This window comes from Symphalangus syndactylus, chromosome 14, assembly GCF_028878055.3.
Source record: "Symphalangus syndactylus isolate Jambi chromosome 14, NHGRI_mSymSyn1-v2.1_pri, whole genome shotgun sequence".
NCBI classification, from domain to species: Eukaryota; Metazoa; Chordata; class Mammalia; order Primates; family Hylobatidae; genus Symphalangus; species Symphalangus syndactylus.
Window position 1 is genome coordinate 10,601,881 of NC_072436.2, and position 26,167 is coordinate 10,628,047.

The 26,167-nt window shown below is 46.1% G+C and overlaps 2 protein-coding genes across 11 annotated transcripts in view; one reads left to right on the top strand and one right to left on the bottom strand.

The window, feature by feature from the left end:
• SAP30BP (SAP30 binding protein) overlaps positions 1-24,960 on the bottom strand; it is a 39,835-nt gene extending 14,875 nt beyond the window's left edge. For 2 of the 4 annotated variants that reach the window (XR_008650727.2, XM_055241386.2), the window contains exons 1-4: positions 24,787-24,936; positions 23,640-23,749; positions 20,105-20,152; positions 866-967 (exon numbers count right to left, since the gene is read on the bottom strand). Coding sequence is in view for 3 of the 4 variants with exons in the window: in XM_055241386.2 (XP_055097361.1) it covers positions 866-967; positions 20,105-20,152; positions 23,640-23,749; positions 24,787-24,892 (366 nt within the window). In the remaining variant the exon portion in view is untranslated. Of the gene's footprint in view, positions 1-865; positions 968-20,104; positions 20,153-23,639; positions 23,750-24,786 lie in introns of all 4 variants that reach the window. The other 2 variants (XM_055241387.2, XM_055241388.2) reach the window with 2 other exon arrangements.
• Positions 24,961-25,060: 100 nt separating this feature from the next.
• RECQL5 (RecQ like helicase 5) overlaps positions 25,061-26,167 on the top strand; it is a 41,454-nt gene continuing 40,347 nt past the window's right edge. For 5 of the 7 annotated variants that reach the window (XR_010115504.1, XM_063617104.1, XM_063617106.1 and 2 more), the window contains exons 1-2: positions 25,089-25,237; positions 25,710-25,853. Coding sequence is in view for 6 of the 7 variants with exons in the window: in XM_063617104.1 (XP_063473174.1) it covers positions 25,724-25,853 (130 nt within the window). In the remaining variant the exon portion in view is untranslated. Of the gene's footprint in view, positions 25,238-25,709; positions 25,854-26,167 lie in introns of all 7 variants that reach the window. The other 2 variants (XM_055241392.2, XM_063617105.1) reach the window with 2 other exon arrangements.

Genomic DNA, 26,167 nt, shown 5'->3' on the forward strand with positions numbered 1-26,167 from the left:
GGACTCAACTGCAGAGGCCCAATCCCCACACAAGGAGTCTACCATGTCTACCCCAAAGCCACAGGAAGTTAGTCAGCAAACATGCAACGGCTCTTCAAAGGGAAACACGCCACTTCAGGGGCTCCTTAGGTAAAGTAAGAGGCCAGGAGCCTCCCTGTGGCTTCTTGTGGCTTTTGTGACCCTGGAGATGGAAAGGTGTGTGGGGTGTGTGTGCTGTCAGGCTCAGCTGAGGTTGCTGAGTCACGTCTCTGGAAGAAAAGAGATGATGGGGCAAAATCACAGGAAGTATTTTATCCCTTTATTTTAGTTTTTTCCTTTAGCTTGGCTCTTAGTCCCCCCTAAATTAATCCTTCTATGCCTAAGAAATACATAAACTGGGTCATTGGGTTCCAATTTGCCAACTAGTCTGGTCTTTGCTTTTCTACCCTCTTAGTACAAAAAAAGGGCGTGGCATGCCCAGAGTACACCCTCAACTCGCAACAAGAGCACTCTCATTCAGTCCTGAACCTGAGGCCCAGAAACAAGGCCCACTCAACTTCCCAGCAGCAGAATCCAGCTCCACGGGCCTTCCCACCCTCAGTGCTTCTGAACAAAGTGCTGACCGATGGACCACAGACCCAACTCCAAGTTCAAGAAGATTCTCCTGCCTTACAAGAACCCATTGAACCAAATGCATGAAGTAGCCTGGCCAGCTCAGAAGCCATATAAGCATGCACGCTCAGGAGGCCAGCGCTGCTGCACTACGGTCTCCTAAGAAGACTGTGCAGTCTGTGTTGGTTCAGATTCCCATTGGTGTCATAGGCACCCTTGGGACCTACAAGGCTCTGGAGAATCAAGCTGGGAATTTGCCTCCTGCTGGCTATACCTTGTCATGTTTAGAATGTGATTCTTCTGCCCTCTGAGTCCAACAAGCTGGGCCATGAGCTTGCTGAGCCCCAGGCGCCTCTGTCACTGTGCCGAGCTTCTCCTGAAGAAGAAAGACAACAACCTAAGTTCTCTGGATCCTAAAGTGCTCACTTGGTCAGGCGCAGTGGCTCACGCCTGTAATCCCAGCACTTGGAGAGGCTGAGGCGGGCTGGGCTGCTTGAGTTTGAGACCAGCCTGTAGTCCTAGCTACTTGGGAGGCTGAGGTGAGATCACCTGAGTCTGGGAGGTCAAAGCTGCAGTGAGCTATGATCATGCCACTGCACTCCAGCCTGGGTGACACAGGGAGACCCTGGAATACCCCAGAGCTGCTTTTTAGTACCATTTACACACAACTATCCACTGAATCAAGTTTCATCCAATAAAAGTGACCTCTATTCAAACAGTAACAATATGCCTCTATAACGACCTCCACTACAGGGAGGGCAGGCCTAAAGAGACGCCCTCTTACCAGTCATGTCTCAGACAGCAGGTATTTAGTATGAAAAATGGACCAAGCACCCAAGACAGTTATCATGGAAGCCAGCCATGTGTCAGAAAAAACATGTGATGAATGATTTATTTTATAATTAAAAAACAGTATTTTATTTTAGATTTGGTGGTATATGTGCAGGTCTGTTACATGGCTATATGGTGTAATGATAAGTAAGGTTTGGGCTCCCAGTGTAGCCATTACCCAGAAAGTGAACACTGTACCTGGTAGGTAATTTTTCAATCCTCACCTCCCTCCCATTGAAATACTTTAATTGATAGAAGTCACCTCTCTCCCACTGAAATATTTTAAATGACAGAATTAAGGAGATGGAAGAAAGGCTCAATTATTAAACTGCCAGTCGTTCAAGGCACTGGTGTTATCCCATCTGCTCTAGGGGGAGATTCTCACTATGCCCTTAAAGAGGCAGGAAGCGGAAAGAAGGGCTGTGAGGACACAAGTAAAAAGCAACAAGAAAGCACTGTTCATCTCTTCCCCGCGAGCAGCGTTTTGAAATGCACAGGAAACACCTGTCTTGACTTGTATGAATCCACCCACTGGCCTCCAGGTAGAAATTCTCAGTTGGTCAAAGTAATGAACTCATCCTGGATGTCTACTCACCAGGCATCTGTCTACGTTAGCCAGAGGGCATGGAACCCGCAGCCCAGAGACATGAGCAACAACACACAGAGACAAAAGCAACAACACACAGCCAGAACAGGCTGAGGGCTTTTCACCCAGTTCCTAAGGAAGGTGAAAACAAAGTGCCTCACCTAGGAAAGGAGGGCTGCTCCTGGGAGAAAAGACTAGGCCCACCTCTTCAGCCCCCTCATTCAATTCCAGTCAAGACATAAGGAAAAACAGGCTGGGCGTGTTGGGAGGCTGAGGCGGGCAGATCACTTGAGGCCAGGAGTTTGAGACTAGCCTGGACAACATGGTGAAACCTCCTCTCTACTAAAAATACAAAAATTAGCCGGGCATGGTGGTGCATGCCTGTAATCCCAGCTACTTGAGAGGCGGAGGTTGCAGTGAGCTGAGATTGCGCCACTGCACTCCAGCCTGAAAGAGCAAGATTGTCTCCCAAAAAAAAAAAAAGGAAAAATGAAAAGACAAAAACAAAAGCCAAGTTAGAAAACAGAAAGGAGGAGTGGTCCAGTGCGGTGGCTCAAGCCTGTAATCCCAGCACTTTGGGAGGCCGAGGCGGGTGGATCACAAGGTCAGGAGATCGAGACCATCCTGGCTAACATGGTGAAACCCCGTCTCTACTAAAAATACAAAAAAATTAGCTGGGCGTGGTGGCGGGTGCCTGTAGTCCCAGCTACGCGGGAGGCTGAGGCAGCAGGATGGCGTGAACCTGGGAGGCGGAGCTTGCAGTGAGTTGAGATCGCGCCACTGCACTCCAGCCTGGGCGACAGAGCAAGACTGTCTCAAAAAAAAAAAAAACCAGGAGGAAAGAGGAAGTATGGTTTAAACGCTGAGCTGGTGGAGGACACCAATCTGAGCCGAGGTCTCCTCCTCTGCCTGTACCCCTCATCCACCCAGACCCCACCTGAGACTAAAGGCCCAACAACCAGAGCAGGAGGCGGCTGCGGCAGGCTAGGGGCTGTCCCTGGAGAAGGACAGTGATCTCGACCTGCCAATTTGGTTTCTTAACCAACTGTGACTGAGACTTGGAAGATGCAACAGCCATGGCTGTAGGTCAGTGGCAGGGGCCCAGTTCTCAAGAATTACAGAACCTGGAATATGGTTCCTCCTGCAGAGAATACAAAAGTCCAGCCACTGATGAAGCTGACTGGAGCGCAGGAAGGAAGTAACAACAATATAGACCCACGAAACTGGACAAGCTGCCATTTGAGCTGGGAGGATTTATGCAGCAGAGAAGTACCAAGTCCTGAGTAAGAGAATGGAGGTTTATTTCCAGCCAACAATGCTTCCTCAATCCTTCCTGGAACCGGCCCCACAAAGCTCCAGTGTCAAACTTGAGCTCCACAATGGCAGCCGCCAGCATCTAGATCCCGCCAAATCTAAATGTCACGTTTTCTTTCCAGCTTCGGGAGCAGCGGGCACAGAGAAAGCACTCTGAACAGGGGCACAGGGCAGCCAGCCCCGAGGCCACGGACAAGAATGCTACAGACTGGAAGTTTCCTGTTGGACAATGTAATCTTGGCATCTTACAAGTATGTGGCAGCTAGGGAGGCAGATTAGTAAAATGACTCCTTTCAAACCTTTATTCTCTCAGACCTGGGACAGCCCATGGCCTGATGAGATCTCACTTCACGAGCACAGTAGCTCCTTAAAAACAGATCCTCACTGTGGCTCATGAGCCTTGAGGATTCCCTGCTGGCGATTTCAGCCTCTCCCTCCCCTTTCTGCACCCAGGATCTCTGCAATGCCTGCTCCCTGAAATCGCCTTCTCCCCACTCCTGCCTAGAAAGCCCCGTGTAGGCCTCAGCCCAGCCCAGGGAAGCCTGCCTCTACCCTCATGCCCACCTGGCCAATGAAGACAAACTACCCTACTCTGTGTACTCACAAAAATCACCACCTCTAACAGTCAGCCTGGTCCACAGAAGGTGCGCAAGCACTGACCTCTCTCTCTCTCAATCTCTCTCTGTCACACACACACACACACACACACACACACACACACAATCAAACACTGTCAGTTTATCTTCTGTCAAGTTTAGGTTCCACACCTACCTTCAGCTGTTATGTTTTAACTTCAGACTCCCAGCCTGGTCAACTCCACAGTGAGTTTTGTGTGTAGATTCGCTAGAAATGTCAGACGGGCAGGCAGCAGAAGAGCGGCTAACAAAAGGGTTAGGCTTGCAATAAAAGTCTGCCAAGGGGCAGGAGAAGGTGGGGAGGGGACATCAATGCTGAATTACAAAAACATTTCAAACCCAATTCTTTGTTCATCTTTCTGCATCATCTTTTTTTTTTTTCTGAGACAGGGTCTCACTCTGTCACATAGGCTGGAGTACACTGGCGCAATCATAGCTCATTGCAGCCTTGACCTCCCGGGCTCAAGCAATTCTCTTGCCTCAGCCTCCCAAGTAGCTGGGATTACAGGCATGCACCACCATGGCTGGCTAATTTTTAAATTTTTTGTAGAGATGGGGGTCTCACTATGTTGCCCAGGCTGGTCTTGAACTCGTAGGCTCAAGCAGTCCTCCTGCCACAGCCTCCCAAAGTGCTGGGATTACAGGTGTGAGCCACCATTATCTGGCCCTGCATCCTCTTTCTGAACACTGGGGCTAATGCTCCTAAATCCTAAGACAAAAGGAATTACTTATAGTTAATTCATTTATTTTTTCCACAGATAATTTATTGAGCATGATTTATACACCAAGTAATGGGCCAAGCACTGAAGATAAAATATGAAAACTCAATCTAGGGGAATAAGTTTAGGTATTATGCTAAGCTCTTCAATTAAGAATCTCATTTAATTTTCACAACAGTCCCACGAAACTGTGCTCTTAACCATCAGGCAATACGGCTGCTTCAGAACAACTGCTATGCCATCATCCAGAAACCCTCTTGTGGGGGCATCAAAGTAATAGTCAAAACAAGATTTTCTGAGATCAATGTGAGTCACTTCAGGTTGCCAAGAAAGCAACAATGCTGGATTACCTTTATAAAATACCTCCAAGTTCCAGAATAAAATGATGTTGGTTTGACAGAGACATGGTTGGGGGCTAGGAGTGAGAGCTGTCAACAGCTCAGCAAAGCCTCCAAACCCAATGCTGCATGGGAACATCCCACCCCAGGGGCCAGATGCCAGCCACCCCCCCTGGAGAGCCCTGGAGAAAGCCCATTGCTAGCACATTTCCTTTAGTTGTATCCTGTCGGCCAGACTGAGCCACTGCCGTGGGCACACTGCCTGCCTGGGAATGGAAACACTCAATTTATCAGAAAAATGGGCGGAAGTTGGTGGGGCCCTTTGGGACACATTGGGGTTGCCTTTGCTTAGACCGCTTACTGACGGAAAGGCTCTGCTCCCAACCACAGAAGGTTTCTTTTCTTTCTTTTTTTTTTTTTTTTAAGATGGAGTCTCGCTCTGTCGCCCAGGCTGGAGTGCAGTGGCGCAATCTCAGCTCACTGCAAGCTCCGCCTCCCGGGTTCACACCATTCTCCTGCCTCAGCCTCCAGAGTAGCTGGGACTACAGGCGCCCGCCACTATGCCCGGCTAATTTTTGTATTTTTAGTAGAGACGGGGTTTCACCGTGTTAACCAGGATGGTCTCGATCTCCTGATCTCGTGATCTGCCTGCCTCGGCCTCCCAAAGTGCTGGGATTACAGGTGTGAGCTACTGCGCCGGGCCCCAACCACAGAAGGTTTCTATAGGAATGGATGAAACAGGAGTTTGCCAAGACTGATTAAGCCGGCTATAGAATTGGCCTTGTAGACTGAAGACAAGGTAGGGAGGGGAAGGGAAACACTTTCTCTATTTGAAAAATCTGGCTAAATTTACAAAGCCCACGTGGCTCAGCAAGGCTCCTGATGTTGTTACATGGAACATGTTACAACCAACTGGACTTCAGTGTAAATGCAGGGAGCTATTTCCAAGGGGAGACTTTTGTTATCCGACTATTCCAAGTGCAATTTACATTTGATTCAAGACACTTGAAGATTTTTGGTTTCTTTAAAGTTACAGAAGATCGTCAGAGAGGGCCATTCCCTTTCTGTCTTATCCCCAGAGTGTCAGGAACGGCTATATCTAGGTCCAGAGGTTGCCTCACACCAAGGATCTGAGTCAAGCCCTTGGTATTGAGGCCAGGACAGGCTTTTTGCCTTCAAGGCTTCCCACAAGAACAGTATCTCTGTGCTTTAGGTTGATATATTTGGGGGGTTGGGGGGAGCCTGGAGCCAGACAAGGACAAAAGCGACAGCTTTGTGAGGCTGAGAATGCAAGTCTGGAAGGCACACAACTCTACATGGCTACCAAATTACAAAAGCATTCCATCTGAGAGGCTGGCTGACAAGCTGAGGAGTTAGTTACATCCACATCTCAGGCAAATATACTCGCAGTCCCTGAAAGTCAGGGTGGCAGAAATGCAAACTGGTCATCATCCACACTGGTAGGAAGGGGACTGAGTTACTTAGAGGGCCAAAGAGAAGGCCAGCGTCTTTAAAGCACAGCCCAGAAAATATTTACCTAACTCCAAAGTTAGGAATAGAAATGAGCAAAATCCTATCGAACCCAGAAATCACACAGCAGCATTTCAGGAGACATGGATGAAAATACAGAACGAAGGTCGGAAGTGCTGGATCCCTAAGGACAGGCAGTTCTCTGCATCATATAATTTCAAAAAGATGAGTCCCAGATGGGGAAGGAGGGGCCCAGCCACACCTCAGTTAGCAATCCATGGCATCTGGCCCGAAGGTAAGGAGGTATGTTGGGGCTTGCACGGCTGACGGGAGGGTGGACCAGACACGCGGTGGCTCCCTGTGGGCTGCGGAACCACAGGAGTGAGGTGGGGCTCCTGGGAGTCTCAGCTTCAGGTTACTTGGATCAACTGCCATCAAGAAGGCCCCTCTGGCAGTGCAGTGAAGCCAAGGAGGGGTTAGAGGGAGAATAATGGTCATTGTTCCCCTTTGAATGAGATCACAACTTCCAACAACTACCAGCGTTTCTACCAGCAGTGTTCAGCTTATGATGTAGTGAGGCCTTCCTTGGAAGGTGGTAGGACAAAGCCAAAGCAGGCTTGGATTTCTTTCCCGTGCGACAATCGAAGAGTGACTTTCATGGCCTGCCTGCCTTTCTGTCTCCTGCTCAGATCCGGTCACCACCCAGCAGGCCCCTAGACCCCCAAAACCCTAGACCTCAGGCTGGGGTAGGTTCTCCCCAGCACGGGCACTCCGCGAGCTTCTGGAAATTCCATGTCTCCCAGCTGTGCAAGGCAACCCTAGTGTTGTTGAGGAAAAGCCTAAAGAAGACCATCCGTCGTGCTGAGCGCAGGGAAGTGCCAAATGCTAGGCAGGCTTGGGCATTCTCAATAGCTCAAGGCCCACATTACGACTTCCAAGAGAAGGGTGGTGGATGGCTCACAAACCAGCAATGGTCAAGGGCCATTTCCTTCTCTGGTCCTGGGTGAGTCATACTGTAATTCTGTTCCCTTCTAATCAGCACTCAAAAGATTACAGGGTATGGGAGATAGAACACAGGGGCAGGTGGACTAGTAAAACAGGATGGAAGGACGAAGCATACACTCTCCCACTCACGTAGCACCCCACATGACACCCTAAACGTAGAACCCACTACAAGCTAACCTACACTAGTCAAGTCTCACAATAACCCTATGAGGCAGACATTACTATTTCCATTTTGCACACAAGTAAACTGAGGTAAAACACAATGAAGCAGCTTACCCAATAAATGGCAACGTTGAAATTCAAGGCCAAATCTGTTTGGCTCCAAAGCCCAGTTATCCAGTTATTCCCAACTTTCCACCTTCTCTCTCTAGACTAAGAGGCTGCAAAGGGTAGCGGTTTCTAGGAAGCTGTTGGTTCAACCACTGGGTAAGCCAACAACGAAGACCAAGAAGGAAAAGCACCTCTCCAGGAATGATTCTCTAGCAGGTCAGAGTGAAGGAGGTATTAAAACCCTGGACTTAAGGGAAGACAGCCAGAATTATTATCTTTCAGCTATGACGATCAGGGGAAACAGCTCTAGAGTCCATGGGGCCCCAGTGAGTCACATCTGAGTTAACTTGTTTGAAAGGGTTGGTCCTGCAGGCTTAATCACACAAACCGTGGGTGCTACCACCCTGTCCTTAGCCTAGAGACTTCCTGGGGACTCACAGAAAAAATGCTACCAAATCCTGAACTCTACCCAGCTCTTCTCCCTTCCTGGGTGAGCAACCATGTGGACTTCCAATAAGAACACGAGCTTAAAGGATGAGTTATTCCTTCTGACCCAAGTAAAGAACATGGCCCATTTCCTGTTCATCAGTGAACTTCATTAGAGGGAAAATGCAGACATGGCATTCAACTATAAAAACCCATTCAGATTTTGCTAGTGTAACGTGCTTATTTCTGGATTTAACTTATATAGCTGAAGAAAATAGGAGAATGAGGGAAATGATGTGAAAATCTGTGGGGCTAATGATTGGGGTCACTACTAGAACAAAAGTTGGTAGATCTCAATGGATTTTTAAAAAAATCTCCATTTGGAATATTTTAAAAATTAATTTTTTTTTTTTTTTTTTTTTTTGCTGGGCACCATGGTTCATGCTTGTTAATCCCAGCACTTTGGGAGGCTGAGGCAGGCAGATCATTTGAGGTCAGGAGTCCGAGACCAGCTTGGCCAACATGGTGAAATCCCAGCTCTACTAAAAAAATACAAAAATTGGCCAGGTGTGGTGGTGTGCACCTGTAGTCCCAGCTATTGGGGAGGCTGAGGCAGGAGAATTGCTTGAACCCCAGGAGGGAGGTTGCAGTGAGCTGAGATAGCACCACTGCACTCCAGCCTGGACAACAGTGCAGTGTCTCAAAAAAAAAAATTTTTTTTTTCTTACAGCAGCTTTGTTGAGATATAACTCATATACCATACAATTCTTTTCTTCTTTTTTTTTTTTTGAGACGAAGTCTCTCTCTCTCACCAGGCTAGAGTGCAGTGGCGCGATCTCGGCTCACCGCAACCTCCGACTCCCTGGTTCAAGTGATTTTCCTGCCTCAGCCTCCTGAGTAGCTGGGATTATAGGCACGTGCCACCACACCCAGCTAATTTTTGTATTTTTAGTAGAGACGGGGGTTTCACTATGTTGGCCAGGATGGTCTTGATCTCCTGACCTCGTGATTCGCCCGCTTTGGCCTCCCAAAGTGCTGGGATTACAGGCATGAGCCACCGCTCCTGGCCTCATATGCCATACAATTCTTCAGTGTTCATTTTTAACTGTTCATCTGTGTCATATTGCTATTATAATTATACAGTATAGCAACATTGAAAATGTTTATATATAGATACAGACAAAGCTGGATGCGAAACAGGTTATTATAGGCAAACATAAAAGAAGAATAAAAATGGCTGTATGAGGCCGGGTGCAGTGGCTAGCGCCTGTAATCCCAGCTCACGCTTGTAATCCCAGCACTTTGGGAGGCCGAGGCGGGTGTATCACCTGAGGTCAGGAGTTCGAGACCAGCCCGACCAACATGGAAAAACCCCATCTCTACTGAAAAATACAAAATTAGTTGGGTGTGGTGGTGTACGCCTGTAATCCCAGCTACTCGGGAGGCTGAAGCCGGAGAATCGCTTGAACCAGGGAGGTGGAGGTTGCAGTGGGCTGAGATCACGCCATTGCACTCCAGCCTGGGCAACAAGAGTGAAACTCCGTCTCAAAAAAAAAAAAATGGTTGTAGAGTTAGCATCATGGGATTAGGCGATTTTTTTCCTTTCTCAAAATACTCAGTCTTGCTACAATAATTTGACAAAAATAAAAATAAACACAATATAAAAACATTTTATATTTTTATAAAAATATAACTCTGTCCATTAAAAAAAAAGTCCAAGCTTAAGCTCTGAGAGCTCAAGTTTGCTCTTTCGTTCTGCAGAGTAATTCTCAGTTGTCAGGGCTCTCCAGCAGTGCATCAACAAAGGCACACAAACAACCTGTTTGCAATGCTGCAAAAGGACTCGGGGCTCCTATCTCATACCACATCACATACCCTCCTAAATATCCTTCAATATCAGGAGGAATGCAACCCTTTGCTGCTTGTTTATGAAAAGCAACAGCGTCTTCCTTTCAGATCCCAGAGTCCTGGAAGGACAGCAAATATACCAGGAGCCCAGATGGGAAACACTTGTGTTCTGCAGCGATCCTGCAGAAGCTGCCCGTGTTCTGGAGTCTGTGTTCAATAAAAAGAATATAAGATTTCAACCTGCAGTGCTGCCCACATGCAATTGCTGGCAGGCTCCTCAAAGTTCTTCCTATAATCAGCAGTCAACAACAAATTCCTGGGAGATTAGCCCCTTAGGCAGTTTTCAGATATTTGAATCTGGTACTTCAAAAGATCAGGAATAATGCAAGGACAGTGTGAAGGAGTTGAGAAGAGAGTAGGTGAGGGAATTACCGAGTCAGCTCTGCCCAGTAGAAATCCTCATCTAGACTGTGAGTCAGTAACTCCCATCAGCTGGGAGACCTGGTTTTCTTCAGGGTGGGTATGAACAGCCACTGAGGCAGAGAACTACTCATCCAGCTGGGCCTCCAGAGGAGGCAAAGTGAGGACTTGTCAAGGCCCCCACTCTGGAACTCTAAGACAATCTACTGCCACGGTTCCCAAACTGTTACCTGGGGTAACCCAGCAAACTCACAAAGGTGCCACAGGATATTTAACAAAACTGTTACAGCCTTACTCCACATGTCACATACCACACACACTTACACATACTATTTTTTAAAGCAGCTACTGAATTGTGAGGACAATAATACTTATTGTCTGAAGCTAATGACGTAAGAAACAGAACCATTTGTTAGGCATTTTTTCTTCTTTTTTTTCAGACAGGGTCTTGGTTTGCTGCCCAGGCTGGAGTGCAGTAGTGCAAATCTCGGCTCACGGCAACCTCCACCTCCCAGGATAAAATGATCCTCCCATCTCAGCCTCCCAAGTAGCTGGGACTACAGGCAGTCGCCACTATGCCTGGCTAACTTTTGTAGTTTCTGTAGAGATGGGTTTCACCATGTTGCCCAGGCTGGTCTCAAACTCCTGTGCTCAAGCAATACTCCTGCCTCAGGCATCCCCAAGTGCTGGGATTACAGGCGTGAGCTACCACACTCAGCCGTCAGGCATTTCTTTGGTTCCGGAGGTCTGTGAAAAACTATGGAGACATGAAGGGCAGTGAGCCGAGAAATCGTGGCGCCTTCTAACCTACAGGATAAGGGCGTATAATCAGACTTAGTTACACTGAAAAGGCCAAGCACTACTAACAAGTGCACTGTATACTGCGAAAAGCACCTTCATGTACATTCTCTCACGCCGCAGTCACAACCACCTTGTAAAGCGGGTCTCACAGCCCTGACTGCCCAGATGCAGCCGAGTCAAGCTTAAGTTATAGGCCTGTGGTTCCACAGCCAGAGGGAAGCCAGGCCAAGGCACAACTCAGGTCTTCGGACCACAAGTCCACCAGACCGGCTCTAAATTGTTTGTGAGCTCCACATTTTAGTACTACTTTAGGGATCTAAGAATTTTAAAAATGTCTTCTCTTAAATGGCGTTATACACGCCTTTTAAAAAAATGCCAGAACAATTCCCCCCAACCCCCACCTGATGCCACCTCCTTGACCCAGAAGACGGAATTTTGTTTTCACAGATGTGCGCTCCTGGGCCGGGAGAATTCTTTTCCTAGATCAGCACCTCAGGGAGGCTGGCGATCCCAGTCCCTCCCAGTTAGCTGGCAATAGGCTGCTCCATCTTTCTTGCTCCAGGCCCTCAACCCCCATGTTTGTTTTCAAAGGAAGGGTGTGTCAGGGACAGTGAGTGAGTGGAAACAGCTTCATCCACAGGAACTGCAGGAGTGGAGAAAAAAATAAACAAAGGAAACCGTCCAGGGCAACCAAGGTAAAAATGGACAAAGGAGAGTGGCGAAAGGGATGCTCGGGTGCCAAAGGTAAAGAGGGGGAGGAAGCACTTCAGCCACCAGGCACTCCTTTCCCGGAGTGAGGTGCTGGCCCCAGGACTGTCACTTCTGCTCTTTTTCCAGGACAGCAGTGCCACCTCCTGTTAATTTGTTGCTTACCGAAGAGACAAGATCAGAAACTTGAAGTTAGAGACAAAAAAATAATGGAACATAGGAAACAAAGCTGTTTCCTATGCAATGCCCAGCCTCCTCCAATCTCCTGTTCACTAGTTTGGGGCAAACTCAGCACCCGCAGAGCCCAATCCCTGCTGCCCCAACCTGGAGGACAGGACCAAGCCTCCCTGCCCAGGTGGGCCAGAGTTAGTTCTTACTCACACTCCCAAACATAGGACTCTGTGCTCACAGGTAACCCCAAACATCACAGCAATAAAAACCAGGGCAATTCCAGTCTGTGCATATTTTAAAGTCATCAGATAATAAAGTTAGAGAATACTCAACTTTGCTTATGTATAATGCCCAAGTCCTTTCCTAGGGGGTTCCCAGGGAACTCGTTGGAGTTTAATCCAACCTCTACCAACAGATTTCTTTTATGCTGTTGATGACAAGTCGTTTCTTAAAACTTGCCTGAGGCTGGGCGTGATGGCTCACACCTGTAATCCCAGCACTTTGGGAGGCCGAGGCAGGAGGATGACGAGGTCAGGAGGTCGAGACCATCCTGGCTAACACGGTGAAACCCATCTCTACTAAAAATACAAAAAATTAGCCAGGTGTGGTGGCGGGCACCTGTGGTCCCAGGTAGGCTGAGGCAGGAGAATGGCGTGAACCTGGGAGGCGGAGCTGGCAGTGAGATGAGATCACGCCGTTGCACTCCAGACTGGGCGACAGAGCAAGACTCTGTCTCAAGAAAAAAACAAACAAAAACTTTCCTGAAAAACCTCTAGAAACAGGGAGCTCGCTACCTTATGAAACAGCTCAACCCACTTTTGGCTGGAGATCACAAAAGGTCCTTCGTCATGTGAAGGTAAACTTCTGTGGAATTCTGCGCGCGGCTTCAGGTCTGCCTCAGGCTGCCTTAGCCTTTCCCTCAGCAGACCTTCAAACACCAGAGCGCAACCCCGGCTCTTCCGGAGTCTTCTCTCTTCCAGCTCTACCTTTCCCTCAGGTGATGTGCTTTTGAGTCCCCTCACCTTTACGACTGCTCTTTTGAGAGCACTCCAGTTTAAAACATGGAATCTTGTCTTCCAAAACAGGCCAACAACATGGTATGACCAGCCTGGGAAGCGTGCACAGGTGGAACTGGAAGTGATGGTCAGTTCAGCCAATGCTACTGAACAAACACACACCAGACATATTGAGCCGAGTACAGCCGGCCCTCTGGATCTGTGGTTCCGAATCCATGGCCAAAACTCACCTCCAATTGAAAATGTGTGTGTGTGTGTGTGTGTGTGTTTTTAAATTGTGTCTGTGTTGAACATGTCAGACTTTTTTGCTTGTCATTATTCCCTAAACAACATAGTCTAACAACTAGTTACATAGCATTTACGTTGTATCAAGTATCATGATTTAAAGTATCCAGAAGGATTCCCAAGGCTAAATGCAAATGCTACACCATTTTATATCAGAAACTTGAGCATCTGAGGAGGGGGTCCTGGAACCCCCACAGATAGTGAGGGACAACTGCATTTTACTTTTACTTACTTAAAACGAATGAGGCAGATTTTATTGTGATGATTATTTTCGTGATGAGAAAAACTGAGGTTAAAGGACTTCCCCAAGAAAACCCCAGTCTCATTCCAGAGCTTGAACTCCTCCCCACCATGCCAGGGCTGAATCATCTTACTCTGAATACTAACCCATCCTCAACATGGCTCAAGACCCCATAAGGCTAACAACTTAACGGACATTTTCAGAGCAATAAAAACAGTTCTCAAACAACAATTGAATCACTGACCCATGATTTCTGTTTTGGAGTAATAGTAGTTTTTCTAAGGGGTCTGCAAAGTCAAAACTGTTTTAAGTCATTATTTGTCTTTTTCATCGTGTTGACCTTTGCACAAGCAATGGTGGGTAAACTGCTAGCCTTTAGAACAAATTGAGGCAGCAACACCAAACTGTAGCCATTTGATTTAAAAAAAAAAAAAAGGGGGGGTGCTGGGTGTAATCCCATGGGATTCCCATGCCTGTAATCCCAGCACTTTGGGAGGCTGAGGCGGGCGGATCACTTGAGGTCAGGAGTTCGAGACCTGCCTCACCAACATGGTGAAACCCCAATGCTACAAAAAAAAAAAAAAAAAAAAAAAAAAAAAAAAAAAAAATTAGTCAGGCATGGTGGCTCACGTCTGTAATCCCAGCACTTTGGGAGGCTGAGGCGGGCGGATCACGAGGTCAGGAGTTCGAGACCAGCCTGGCCAATATGGCAAAACCCTGTCTCTACTAAAAATACAAAAATTAGCCGGCCATGGTGGCGTGTGCCTGTAGTCCCTCCTACTCAGTAAGCTGAGGCAGGAGAATCGCCTGAACCTGGAAGGCAGAGGTTGCAGTGAGCCGAGACTGTGCCACTGCACTCCAGCTTGGGCAACAGAGTGAGTGTCTCAAAAAAAAAAAAAAAAAAAAGTTCTGCCAGAACAGTAAAAATGATTAGTTTTATGACATCTTGACATTTGAATATACATCTCTTTAATATTTTGGGCAATGACATGAGAGGCATGCATAAATACTTCTGCTGCATAACAAAGTCAGATAAATGTCTCAGGGAAAAGCACACATGGCAATGCCCCCTCATCCCTGGGGGATACGTTCCAAGATTCCCAGTAGATGCCTTGAACCTCTGATAGTACTGAGACCTATATATACTCTGTTTTTTTCCTATACATACATACCTATGATAAAGTTTAATTTATAAACTAGTAAGAGATTAACAACAATAATTAGAATGACATACTGTAATAAAAGCTATGCGAATGTGAACTCTCTCTCAAAATAGCTTACTGCATGTAATATTTTCAGACTGCAGCTGACCTCAGGTTACTGAAGCCACAGAAAAGGATGGACTACCGTTTGTGATTATTTGAGTCACCAGTTGAACTGGCAGTTTTCTTCAGGAAACACCATTTTTATTTGAAAGAATGACAAACAAACTAGTTATCTGGACTTGGGTATTTGGCAGACATTTTCTCAAGACCAAAGCCTGTTACTTCAAGGAAAGCTCTGATAGCACATATTGAAAATGATAAATTCACGCTCTCAAACAAAAATTATTAGAAACACATTATCTTGAAAAATGTGTTGCTCCTTACTGTGGGCTTGCTAAAAGGTTTCTAACATTTAATGATTTTCTGATGAGATCAGTGATGTCACTAATAAAGACTACTTTTTTGATACCACAGAACAAAACGTGTCAACATTTAGATCTGTGTAACTCGGTAAACCAGCAATTTTCAAATCACCAGTGCCTGATGATATAAAATCATGTATGGGTAAAAGATCCATTCAAAGGGCAAGACAGACCAGTGGATTTTAGGGAAGCAGAATGCAGAGTCCACTGGTAAGGTTTCGCATTCCATGATGTAACTAACCTTTCAAGGAAACTATCACCTGTTGAGTTTTGATGAAGTATCAAAGAAGAATACCTATAATTACCTGAATGCAAAAGCAGTTATATGTACCCAGCCATATTCTATTAAGCCAGACATTAAAGAGATTTATAAAATGGTGACACAGTGTCACTCTTTGCATTAACATTTTTTTGGAAATACTTATTTTTTCTAAAAATGTTATTTATGTTAATATGTAATAGGTTTGTTTGTTTGAGTCAAGGTCTCAGTCTGTCACCCAGGCTGGAGTGCAGTGACAAGATCACAGCTCACTGCAACCTCTACCTCCCAGGCTCAAGTGATCCTCCCACCTCAGCCTCTCGAGTAGCTGGGACTAGAGGCATGCACCGCCACACCCGGCTAATTTTTGTATTTTTTTTTTTATAGAGATGGGGTTTTGCCGGGCGCGGTGGCTCACGCTTGTAATCCCAGCACTTTGGGAGGCCGAGGCGGGCGGATCACGAGGTCAGGAGATCGAGACCACGGTGAAACCCCGTCTCTACTAAAAATACAAAAAAAAAATTAGCCGGGCGTGGTGGCGGGCGCCTGTAGTCCCAGCTGCTCGGAGAGGCTGAGGCGGGAGAATGGCGTGAACCCGGGAGGCGGAGCTTGCAGTGAGCCGAGATTGCGCCACTGCACTCCAGCCTGGGCCACAGAGCAAGACTCTGTCTCAAAAAAAAAAAAAAAAAAAAAAAAAAGAGATGGGGTTTTATCACGTTGCCCAGGTTGGTCTCAAACTTCTGGGCTCAAACAATCTGCCCACCTTGGCCTCCCAAAGTCCTGGGATTACAGGCACGAGTCACTGTGGCCGGCCCAGGTTTGTTAAAGTAAATAATTTAAAATTTTCTCAGTTTTAACTTATAAAATAGTAAATATCAATAGATAAAACCAAAATGAACAAAAACTCTGAGATCCTCAATTTTTAATTGTGTAAAGAAACCTAAATGTTTTGAGAACTACTGAAAAAAATTAAAGGATCTTTAAAAACCAAAGTAGAGGCTGGGCGAGGTGGTCACGCCTGTAATCCCAGCACTTTGGGAGGCTGAGGTGGGCAGATAACGAGGTCAGGAGATCAAGACCATCCTGGCCAACATGGTGAAACCTCATCTCTACTAAAAATACAAAAATTAGCTGGGCGACGTGGCATGTGCCTAGCTACTCGGGAGGCTGAGGCAGGAGAATGGCTTGAACGTGGGAGGCAGAGGTTGCAGCGAGCCGAGACTGCACCATTGCACTCCAGCCTAGGCAACAAGAGCGAAACTCCTACTGAAAAACAAAACAAAACAAAACAAAAAAACAACAAAAAACCAACGCAGAAAGGAGAATGCCATCTAGTGGAGACTACAATTATGACAGTAATCTAATTGTTAACACTTCTAACAAAGATCCACACTTGTAACATATTGTATTGTTAGAAACTTCGTATGTTCATGTGCATTGGGCCTGGTGGCTCACACCTGTAATCCCAGCACTTTGGGAAGCCAATGTGGGCAGACTGCTTGAGCCCAGGAGTTCAAGACCAGCCGGGGCAACATGGCAAAATCCTTTCTCTACAAAAAAATAAAAAAAATTGCTAGGTGTGATGAACAGACCTGTAGTCCCAGCTGTTTGGGAGGCTGACGTGGGAGGATTAATTGAGCCAGGGAGGTTGTGGATGCAGTAAGTTATGATGGCACCACTGCACTCCAGGCGACAGAGGAGACTCCATCTAAAAACAAAAACAAAAACAAAAACAAAACTTCATATGCTTAAAGCAGAATGTTCAAAATTAAGGGTTTTGAATATAAAAAATATTGTTACACATCAATTTAAAAAAATGTGGGCTGGGCACAATGGCTCATGCCTGTAATCCCAGCACTTTGGGAGGCAGAGGTGGGCCTATCACTTGAGGCCATGAGTTCAAGACCAGCCTGGCCAACATGGTGAAACCCTGTCTCTATTAAAAATACAAAAAATTGGCTGGGCGTGGTGGCTCACACCTGTAATCCCAGCTACTTGGGAAGCTGAGACAGGAGAATTGCTTGAACCCGGGAGGTGGAGGTTACAGTGAGCCAAGATCACACCACTGCACTCCAGCCTGAGTGACACAGCAAGACTCTGTCTCAAAAAAATAAATAAATAAAAATAAAACGTAAATGTGCCAGAAAGTTCTGGATTTGAGGTAGATGTTGCTATGTGGAAGAGAGTCTGAGGCCAGCTCAAGCAGAAGGATGACAGGGCCAGGACTAAGATAAGAGTATCACAGAAGACTCATGCTGGGGATCATTTGTAGTCCTTGGAGATGCCACGAGGACTCCTATAAGACTGGCAACCACTGGGGATTGCAGAACATTGAAACTGGCAAGCTCTATCTAAACCCTTCTCCATCACCCTCCAAAAGAACTAAATCAAGTGACTTTGAGGGTTGGATTTTGTGTTCTGATTTGAGGGCTCCTCAAGAGGAACGGAAATTATTCAATGAAAACTTTTCATTCCACAGTAAAACTTGAAATGCACATGAGTGAATGAGGAACAGCGAAGCCCATCAGCCAAGGAGCAGGCAGGAATGATGGGGCTGTCAGCCATGATGTGGGGCTGACAAGGGGAGCCTGAGCACAAAAGGCATTTCCACAATCTTCCCAGCTTCACCTTTTTTGGGTCCCTCCCACGCCATTCTTTAGTGACTGCTACCAGACAGTAGTAAAGTCTGTTTTGTTTTTCATGTGGCCCTTACCCTGACTCACAAAGCCCTGTCATTTCCCCAAGGATTTGCTGCCTGGATCATAGTATTTTACAAGGGGTGACCGTTAAGTGTATGTACCCACCTCTCCAGCCAACTTCCCCAGGAGGCCTTCCAGCCCTAAGAAAAGGCTGCAACTGTACCCAGAAAGACTCTAGGACCCAGATCCTCCCTTCCCTCCACAACTGAAACCCAAACACTTAACGGCTCCCTGGGCTTGTTTTACATGCAGGCTCCAAGTCCTATATACCCTAAATACTAGGCAGATAAGATTATCACTACTGAGTGTTTTCGTTCTGCAAGCCCGAGCAGAGCTATGACTGACTTTGAACTATGGGGCCACGGGTCTGCCCACACCATCTTGCCAGTTCTCAGGTAGGGCGAGTTCTTAGGCCTGGGTTCCAGGTTTTTCACTCAGCATAGAAAGTAGGTTGCACTTACAGTTTTCAGGGGTTCTTTTTTTTCCCTCCTGCATGCTGGTGCCAAAACTTTCTTTCTTGGTAAAACAGACTCTTATCTTTCTCACTCACAATCTCTCATGATTTTAGTGGCTACATACAGTTCTATCCAATCACAGAATCAGCTCAAATATGGAACAGCTCACACTATATTTTCAAGTATATTACTGTTGTAGATTATAATTGCGCATAAATTTCCTAAATTTTACTAGGTCATCTTGAAAGTTACAGCTGGTTTCCAAGCAGTTTTTTTTTTTTTTTTTTTTTGAGACATATTCTCATTCTGTTCCCCAGGTTGGAGTGCACTGGCAGATCTTGGCTCATTGCAACCTCTGCCTCCTGGGTTCAAGTAATTCTCCTGCCTCAGCTTCCCCAGTAGCTGGGATCACAGGTGTGCACCACCCACCAGTCTCACCAGTTAATTTTTGTATTTTTAGTAGAGATGGGGTTTCACCATACTGGCCAGGCTGGTCTTGAACTCCTGACCTCAAGTGATCCTCCCGCCTCGGCCTCCCAAAGTGCTGGGATTACAGGCATAAGCTACCGCGCCTGGCCTCAAAGCAGTTTTTAACTGCAAAATGTGGTCCTTATTCCCTGGGTCTAGAGTGATAGAATTAACTCTTTTTCTTTGGGGGTACGGGGGGAAGTTTTTCCTCATAAAAAATGACTCTTCAACAAGTACACATTTCTAATGGCCAATGCACAGCACAGCAGCTTAACCAACACAAGGGTGTCTTAACCTTCACAATACATCATTAAGGAATGCGATAGGAATTGCTACAAATTACTCTTGGCTGCTACTAGGATGGAACTATGAGAATAGTTACGTTGTTCCGAAAAAGACCGTTCTGTACAGCTTGCCCAAAAGTGGATGGACACACCCCCAGGAAAATGAGAATTAGACCCACCATCCCCGAGAGCTGGGGAGAGGCCTCATTTTGGTCTGACCTTCTTATAGCCTCTTGTTCACTTCTAGATGACTAAAGAGAACCCAAAGCACGCGAGGTGGCTCTTACACCATCCTGAGTCTAGAAACAGACTAATCCACCTGCAGAGCAGTAACACTTAAAGCCCCATCTGGGATGCAGAATGCAAGTGGGTTGTTGGACTCAGCCAGGCCTCTCGCCTTTCTAGTCAGGAGATACGGCACAATCTGAAAGGCTGGAAATCCAATGTGTCTCAGGATTTGTTCATTCCTGAGTCGTCTCCAGGTTCTTTCTTTATAAAGCTTATTTTATCCCAGAAAATGTCCACACAGTCGCACAGTTTGTCAGTGGGACAGATCTTGACCAGACATACGAACTGAGCCATAATGTTCAAACACCTTGTTTGCATCCAGCCACCCACCACAGCCAACACCAAATACCTTTGGGTCATCAGCCTCAGGTTTTTCAGTCTCTGAATCGTCATCTTCCTACAAGACAAAGAATTTAGAGGATTAAGCTTAAAGGAGTGGGCCTGAGGAGTCTCACATGCATAACTAGGGGCTGGAGCAAACAGCCCATTTACCCAGCTGGGATCATCCCACCAAGAATCCCTCCCCTACTGTATAACTCAGAACCAGAGAAAAATAAGGGGAAAAAGAGATATTCTGGGGGTGGGGGGACAAAAAAGCATCAGCAGCTCAAAGTCAAGTTACTCCAGTGGTGAGACAGTCCACATCAATGAAGATGCCCGAGTTAAAAGTCACATACATAAAAATGGAGAAAGCTTGCAATATGTTTTAGGAAAGAGGAAGATCAGGCCACACAATAACACAGGCATCGTGTTTCCACTGAAGTATCAGTTATTTCAAATCAGGATTATGAGCCTTCTTTCCTTTTCATATACACATGTACATCAGACTCAGACCTACTGTAACAGTGTTCAACACCAAGTGCCAAGGCTTACACACAGCTGTATTGCAGCACCTCAACCAGCATTTGCACTAACATCAACACAGGAAGGTAGGCATCAAATGACCTGAGGAAGTGACCTGGGAAAGGCAGGACTAAAGGGCAATGCCTAACGTTTCAGGAGTCCCAGTTGAGTGGGCTCTGCCTCCACCTAAGTGCTCACAGAACTGCCAGTGATCCATTCTACCCAGTCCCGTTCCTTATCCAGATGAGGTCAGCCTGACACAAAGGATCACACATGGTAAGGCATTCTTCAAAGTGAGCCCGCCATTCCACTGAACGCTAACGCTGACGCTATGAAGGTCAAAGATCAGGAACAGATGCTGGACCAGCTACCTTATTAGTTGGCTAAATCCATGTCACCTCCACTACCCAGAACACTCCCAATGCACAGAAGCCTTTAACTGAATACTCAGGAAAAAATGGTTTCATTTGAAACTGCTATTTTCAACAAAGCTACACTTCAGCCCAAACATTACAGAGCACTCCATATATTAATATGAATACCACTCGAGAGACTTGAACAAACTAGACTGATGATTTGGAGACTTAACTGTCCTGTAAGGTGCCAGTGAGTCTAAAGCTTTAAATGCAATCTCCATAATCTCCTTAAAATGAAATCAGTCATGCCAAATAAACAGAGATGGAGCTTAGATAAATACAATCACATTTCAGAAGCTCTACAATAAGATCTGATGAGAGGATTTTACTAAGATATGAAATGAAGCTTAAACATGATGAAAATTCTAGGCAAAGCAAATATGAAACAACACTTCAAAAACACATTATGCAAATGTACTAAAGAAAAGAGTTATGAATATTAAACCAGAATGTGTGTACTTCAGAAAAGTCAGAAAACAACTTGCAAAACTTTTCTGAATCATTTCAGTCAATTCTGAATTATCAGTATTAATGGATAGGGCTAAAGGCATGAAAGTATCTCCCAAAATGCATAATGTACAAAATGCATTTCTGTTTGTTGTGGAAATAATTTTTTTTTTTGAGATGGAGTCTGGCTGTGTTGCCCAGGCTGGAGTGCAGTGGCACAATCTTGGCTCACTGCAACCTCCGCCTCCCGGGTTCAAGCGATTCTCCTGCCTCAGCCTCCCGAGTAGGTGGGACTACAGGTGCACACCACCATGCCCTGCTAATTATTGTAGTAGAGATGGGGTTTCACCATGTCGGCCAGGATGGTCTTGATCTCCTGACCTCGTGATCCACCCACCTCAGCCTTCCAAAGTGCTGGGATTACAGGCGTGAGCCACCGTGCTTGGCTGGAAAGAATTTTAATGCTAACATTTACATACCAACACGTAACAAAAATTTCAAACAAATAATATATTTTAAGTGATTTAATTAAAACTGTTGTTAAGTAGTCAGATTTGACATCCAGACTCAACTCTGCCTGTCTTATGCTAAGCACCAACCTCAATTTCCTTGCGTTTTCTGCAAACTTAAATTCTGGCTCATGTTGCTCAGGTGATTATGTGTCTAAAGCCTTTCTTGTTAATAATAGCACAGGTAGCCGGGCGCGGTGGCTCACGCCTGTAATCCCAGCACTTTGGGAGGCTGAGGCGGGTGGATCACGAGGTCAGGAGATCGAGACCACGGTGAAACCCCGTCTCTACTAAAAATACAAAAAAAAAATTAGCCGGGCGTGGTGGCGGGCGCCTGTAGTCCCAGCTACTCGGAGAGGCTGAGGCAGGAGAATGGCGTGAACCCGGGAGGCGGAGCTTGCAGTGAGCCAAGATTGCGCCACTGCACTCCAGCCTGGGTGACAGAGCAAGACTCCGTCTCAAAAAAAAAAAATAAATAAATAAATAATAGCACAGGTTCTCCTTTCTCCAGCACCTACTGAACTTCAGGCAAGATTTGTGATCAAGAACTAAGGGCACCACAATAAAAAGTGCCAAATAAAATGTCAAGAAAGAAGTTAAGAAGGCCAGGGATGGTGGCTCACACCTGTAATCCCAGCACTTTGGGAGGGTGAGGCAGGGGAATTACTTGAGGCCAGAACTTTGAGACCAGACTGGGAAACAGAGTGAAACCCCGTTTCTACAAAAAATTTTTTTTTTAATTTTAAAAATTGGCCGGGCGCAGTGGCTCACGCCTGTAATCCCAGCACTTTGGAAGGATGAGGCAGGTGGATCACCTGAGGTCAGGAGTTAGAGACCAGACTGGCCAACATGGTGAAACCGTCTCTATGAAAAATACAAAAATCAGCCAGGCGTGATGGCAGGTGCCTGTAATCCCAGCTACTCAGGAGGCTGAGGGCAGGAGAATTGCTTGAACCCGGGAGGTGGAGGTTGCAGTGAGCCGAGATCACACCACTGCACTCCGGTCTGGGGAACAGGGCAAGATTCCGACAAAAAAAAAAATAAATAAATTAGCTAGGCATGGTGGCGCCCACCTGTAGTCCCAGCTACTGGGTAGGCTAAGGTGGGAGGATCACTTGAGCCCAGCAGTTCAAGGCTGTAGTGAACTATCTATGATCACACCACTGCACTCCAATCTGGGCAGCAGAGTGAGACCCTATCTCAAAAAAAAAAAAAAAAAAGAAAAAGCAGGTGAAAACGAATTTTCCTTTCTTATCTTGTTAATAAACTGACAAGACTTAAATGAGCCCCAACCAAAATTAAAAATAATGCAGAGTTGACTGTAGATAAAAATGATACACCAATTAGGACGCGTGCCTGCTATAAATGGAGTAAATCATTTAAACAGGGAAAAATCAACATAAAACACCCATTGATATCTGGGTTAAATAAAATAATCCACTATCTTTTCCCCCAAATTTCAATTCAAAGATTAATAAAAAATGATCCATATGAAAATACATTTTCAAACAGATCTGATATCCAACCCAGTTTCTTCCACTAATACTAAAACAAAAGGAGAGAGCAAGGGATGAAGCTAACCATGAAATGGAACACCGTTGGCACAGTTACAAAATCTGACAAATGAAATTGTGCTTTTAGTAGCTCTGGATCTGGGAGATTTACCTACCGACTGTCTGCTGTTCTCATCCTCTTCTTCTTCATAACCATCTTCATCACCCCCTAGACGAGAAAAGTCATCCTCCCCATAGGCATCAGATACCAATCCGCCTTTCTCCTCTGAAAGGTGAGAAAACAAACAAACAAACACAAAGCAAGAAAAAAAAAAAACAAGAGTTACAATGTAAGAAAAAATGTCCAGAGATTTGAGTGGCCAAGACTATCTCTGAAGATACAAGGGGAACCTAAATCTCATGTTAAGTGACAACAGGCCCAGATTCGGCTTTCTGAGAAGACCATCATTTACTGAATAAAATCATTAAAAGGTCAGGGAACAAAACCAAGTACTAAATTCTGTTTCTAATGCTATAAACACTAGATAAACACTATAGTTTTTATAGGAAACCATTAGAGAAGTTTCTGACTGGAAGAGACCACACAAAATCACAAAACATGGAAGTACCTAACCTAATCCAATACCCTTAACTTTCCAGATGAGGAAGCTAAGGTCCAGATATGTTGTTAGGTAACTTGTTCTTTATTCTCCCAAAGAAATCTATTTCCATTATCTAACATTGTGCTTCTCAACCTGAGGAGAACATCACCAATAGGCTTTAAAAACTCACAAAATAAGAAAAATCACCTGGGATCCTTAAAAACTTCACAAATGCCCACATCCTACCCCAGTTCTACCGAAATTAGGTTTTCTCACTTTGGGCATCAGATACGTTTATTTTTAAAAGCTCCAAGATGTGTTTAAGGCACATTCCTAACTAAAAGTTATAAAGTTAACGAACACAATCTTTACCATCTTCCACGTATGTTTTACTCATCGCTCTCCCTCATCAAACAACGAGCCCAGGGGGAATAGGCAGTGGCTGAGCAGCCGCTCCCTCTTCGTCCATCCCTCTGTCCATCACTATAACCGGCACGGAGTCTTTCAGTAAGTTTAGGCAAATTAATCGAAACAACAGGAAGGAGATTCTTCATTCTTAGTCCACAGTCTCTAATGCTCTATCTCACCCAGTACCCTGGACCATTCTTCGGGGTCCGGTGCTTGGAGCACAATGACCATCTTGTTCCCTCCCGCCCAGCGAGGGTACAGCATTCCAGGTAGACACCCGATTCCCCATTCCAGCTTCCCACTTGGGCCTTACCAGCCGCGCTGCCCACCGCCTCGATTCCAGCCTCGCCATCAGACTCGGGCTCTGAATCTTCCGCGTAAACTGCGAGGGACGACAGAACATTCTTCTTCCCCGCCATCTTATTCCCACAGCCCCGGCGTGGCTCACTCCTATGACTCAAGACGCCGACTTCCGGGCGGAAAGGCAGTTTCTTTCGGATCCCAGGAGACCCCGCGCCACACTGGAAACCAATCAAAACGGCAGTTTCCTGAGCCTGGCTCCGCCCTCATGCCAGCGCTCGCGCTACGTCATCACAGCACGACGGATATAAGATTGCGTGGGTTCTGCTTAAAGCTGAGTTCCCAGCGCTTTGGCTTCTCTGAGTTGGGGTTGTGTGTAGGGGTCTTCGAACAGTTCCGGAACCAGCCAGCAGCAGCTGCCCAGTAAGGGCCTTTAATTCCTGGGCGGACCACGGCCGGTTCTGATATCTTAGGGTGAAGAGAGGGAGGTGTCGGCCGGCCAAGAGAGAAAATTGCGAATCTTGGGCTCAGGAAGACGGGAGAAGGGGGTCGGGGTCCCGGGGTGGAAGAACGGTAGTGGTGGTTGCGCTTATAGAAGTAGGAGCAGGTGGTGGATCTTAGGAAAACAGTTCCCCGTTCTCCAAACTGTTCTGAAGACATTTATGTTTCTTCTCTTGATCTGATTTCTAGCTCTGTGCTATACCGTGGCCTAGAATAGTTCAATGTTTTTATTTTCATTGAGCGTAAAAGTGGAGATGTTAATTACTCAGGAATGTATTGCTTGAGGCAGTTCACCTTCAGCTTTATTACTTAAAAATAATACATTATTTAAGTGTAATATAGCAAATTGTTACAGAAAAATAAGCTGTATTTTTAAAACAAAACAGAGGGTTCTCGTGGCAACCTTTTACTACCTTTGCCTTAACCTTTGGCCACTGTTCTTGGCTAAGATGAGCAGCCACCATACCCCCTTTCCTTTTGACCCTGAGCGGCGAGTCCGGAGTACGCTGAAGAAGATCTTTGGGTTTGACTCTTTTAAGACGCCTTTACAGGAGAGTGCGACCATGGCTGTAGTAAAAGGTAACATTACCAAGCTACCTTCCTTTAAATTTGTGCTGGCTATACCATAACGCTGCGGCAGAACACCCTCCTACTGATCCTTCGTACTGCCTCACCTTTGGTCCATAATTGGATTTGGAAATCTTTAGAGTTGTCACCCAAAGCTTGTAGTTTCGTTTATTTGTTTTAATTAGAGATGGGGTCTTGGCATGTTGCTCAGGCTGGTCTCCAAATCCTGGGCTCAGGCAATCCTCCCACCTCGGCCTCCCAAGGTGCTGGGATTACAAACATGAGCCACCACGCCCGGCCCAAAGCTTGTAATTTTAGTGGCAGAA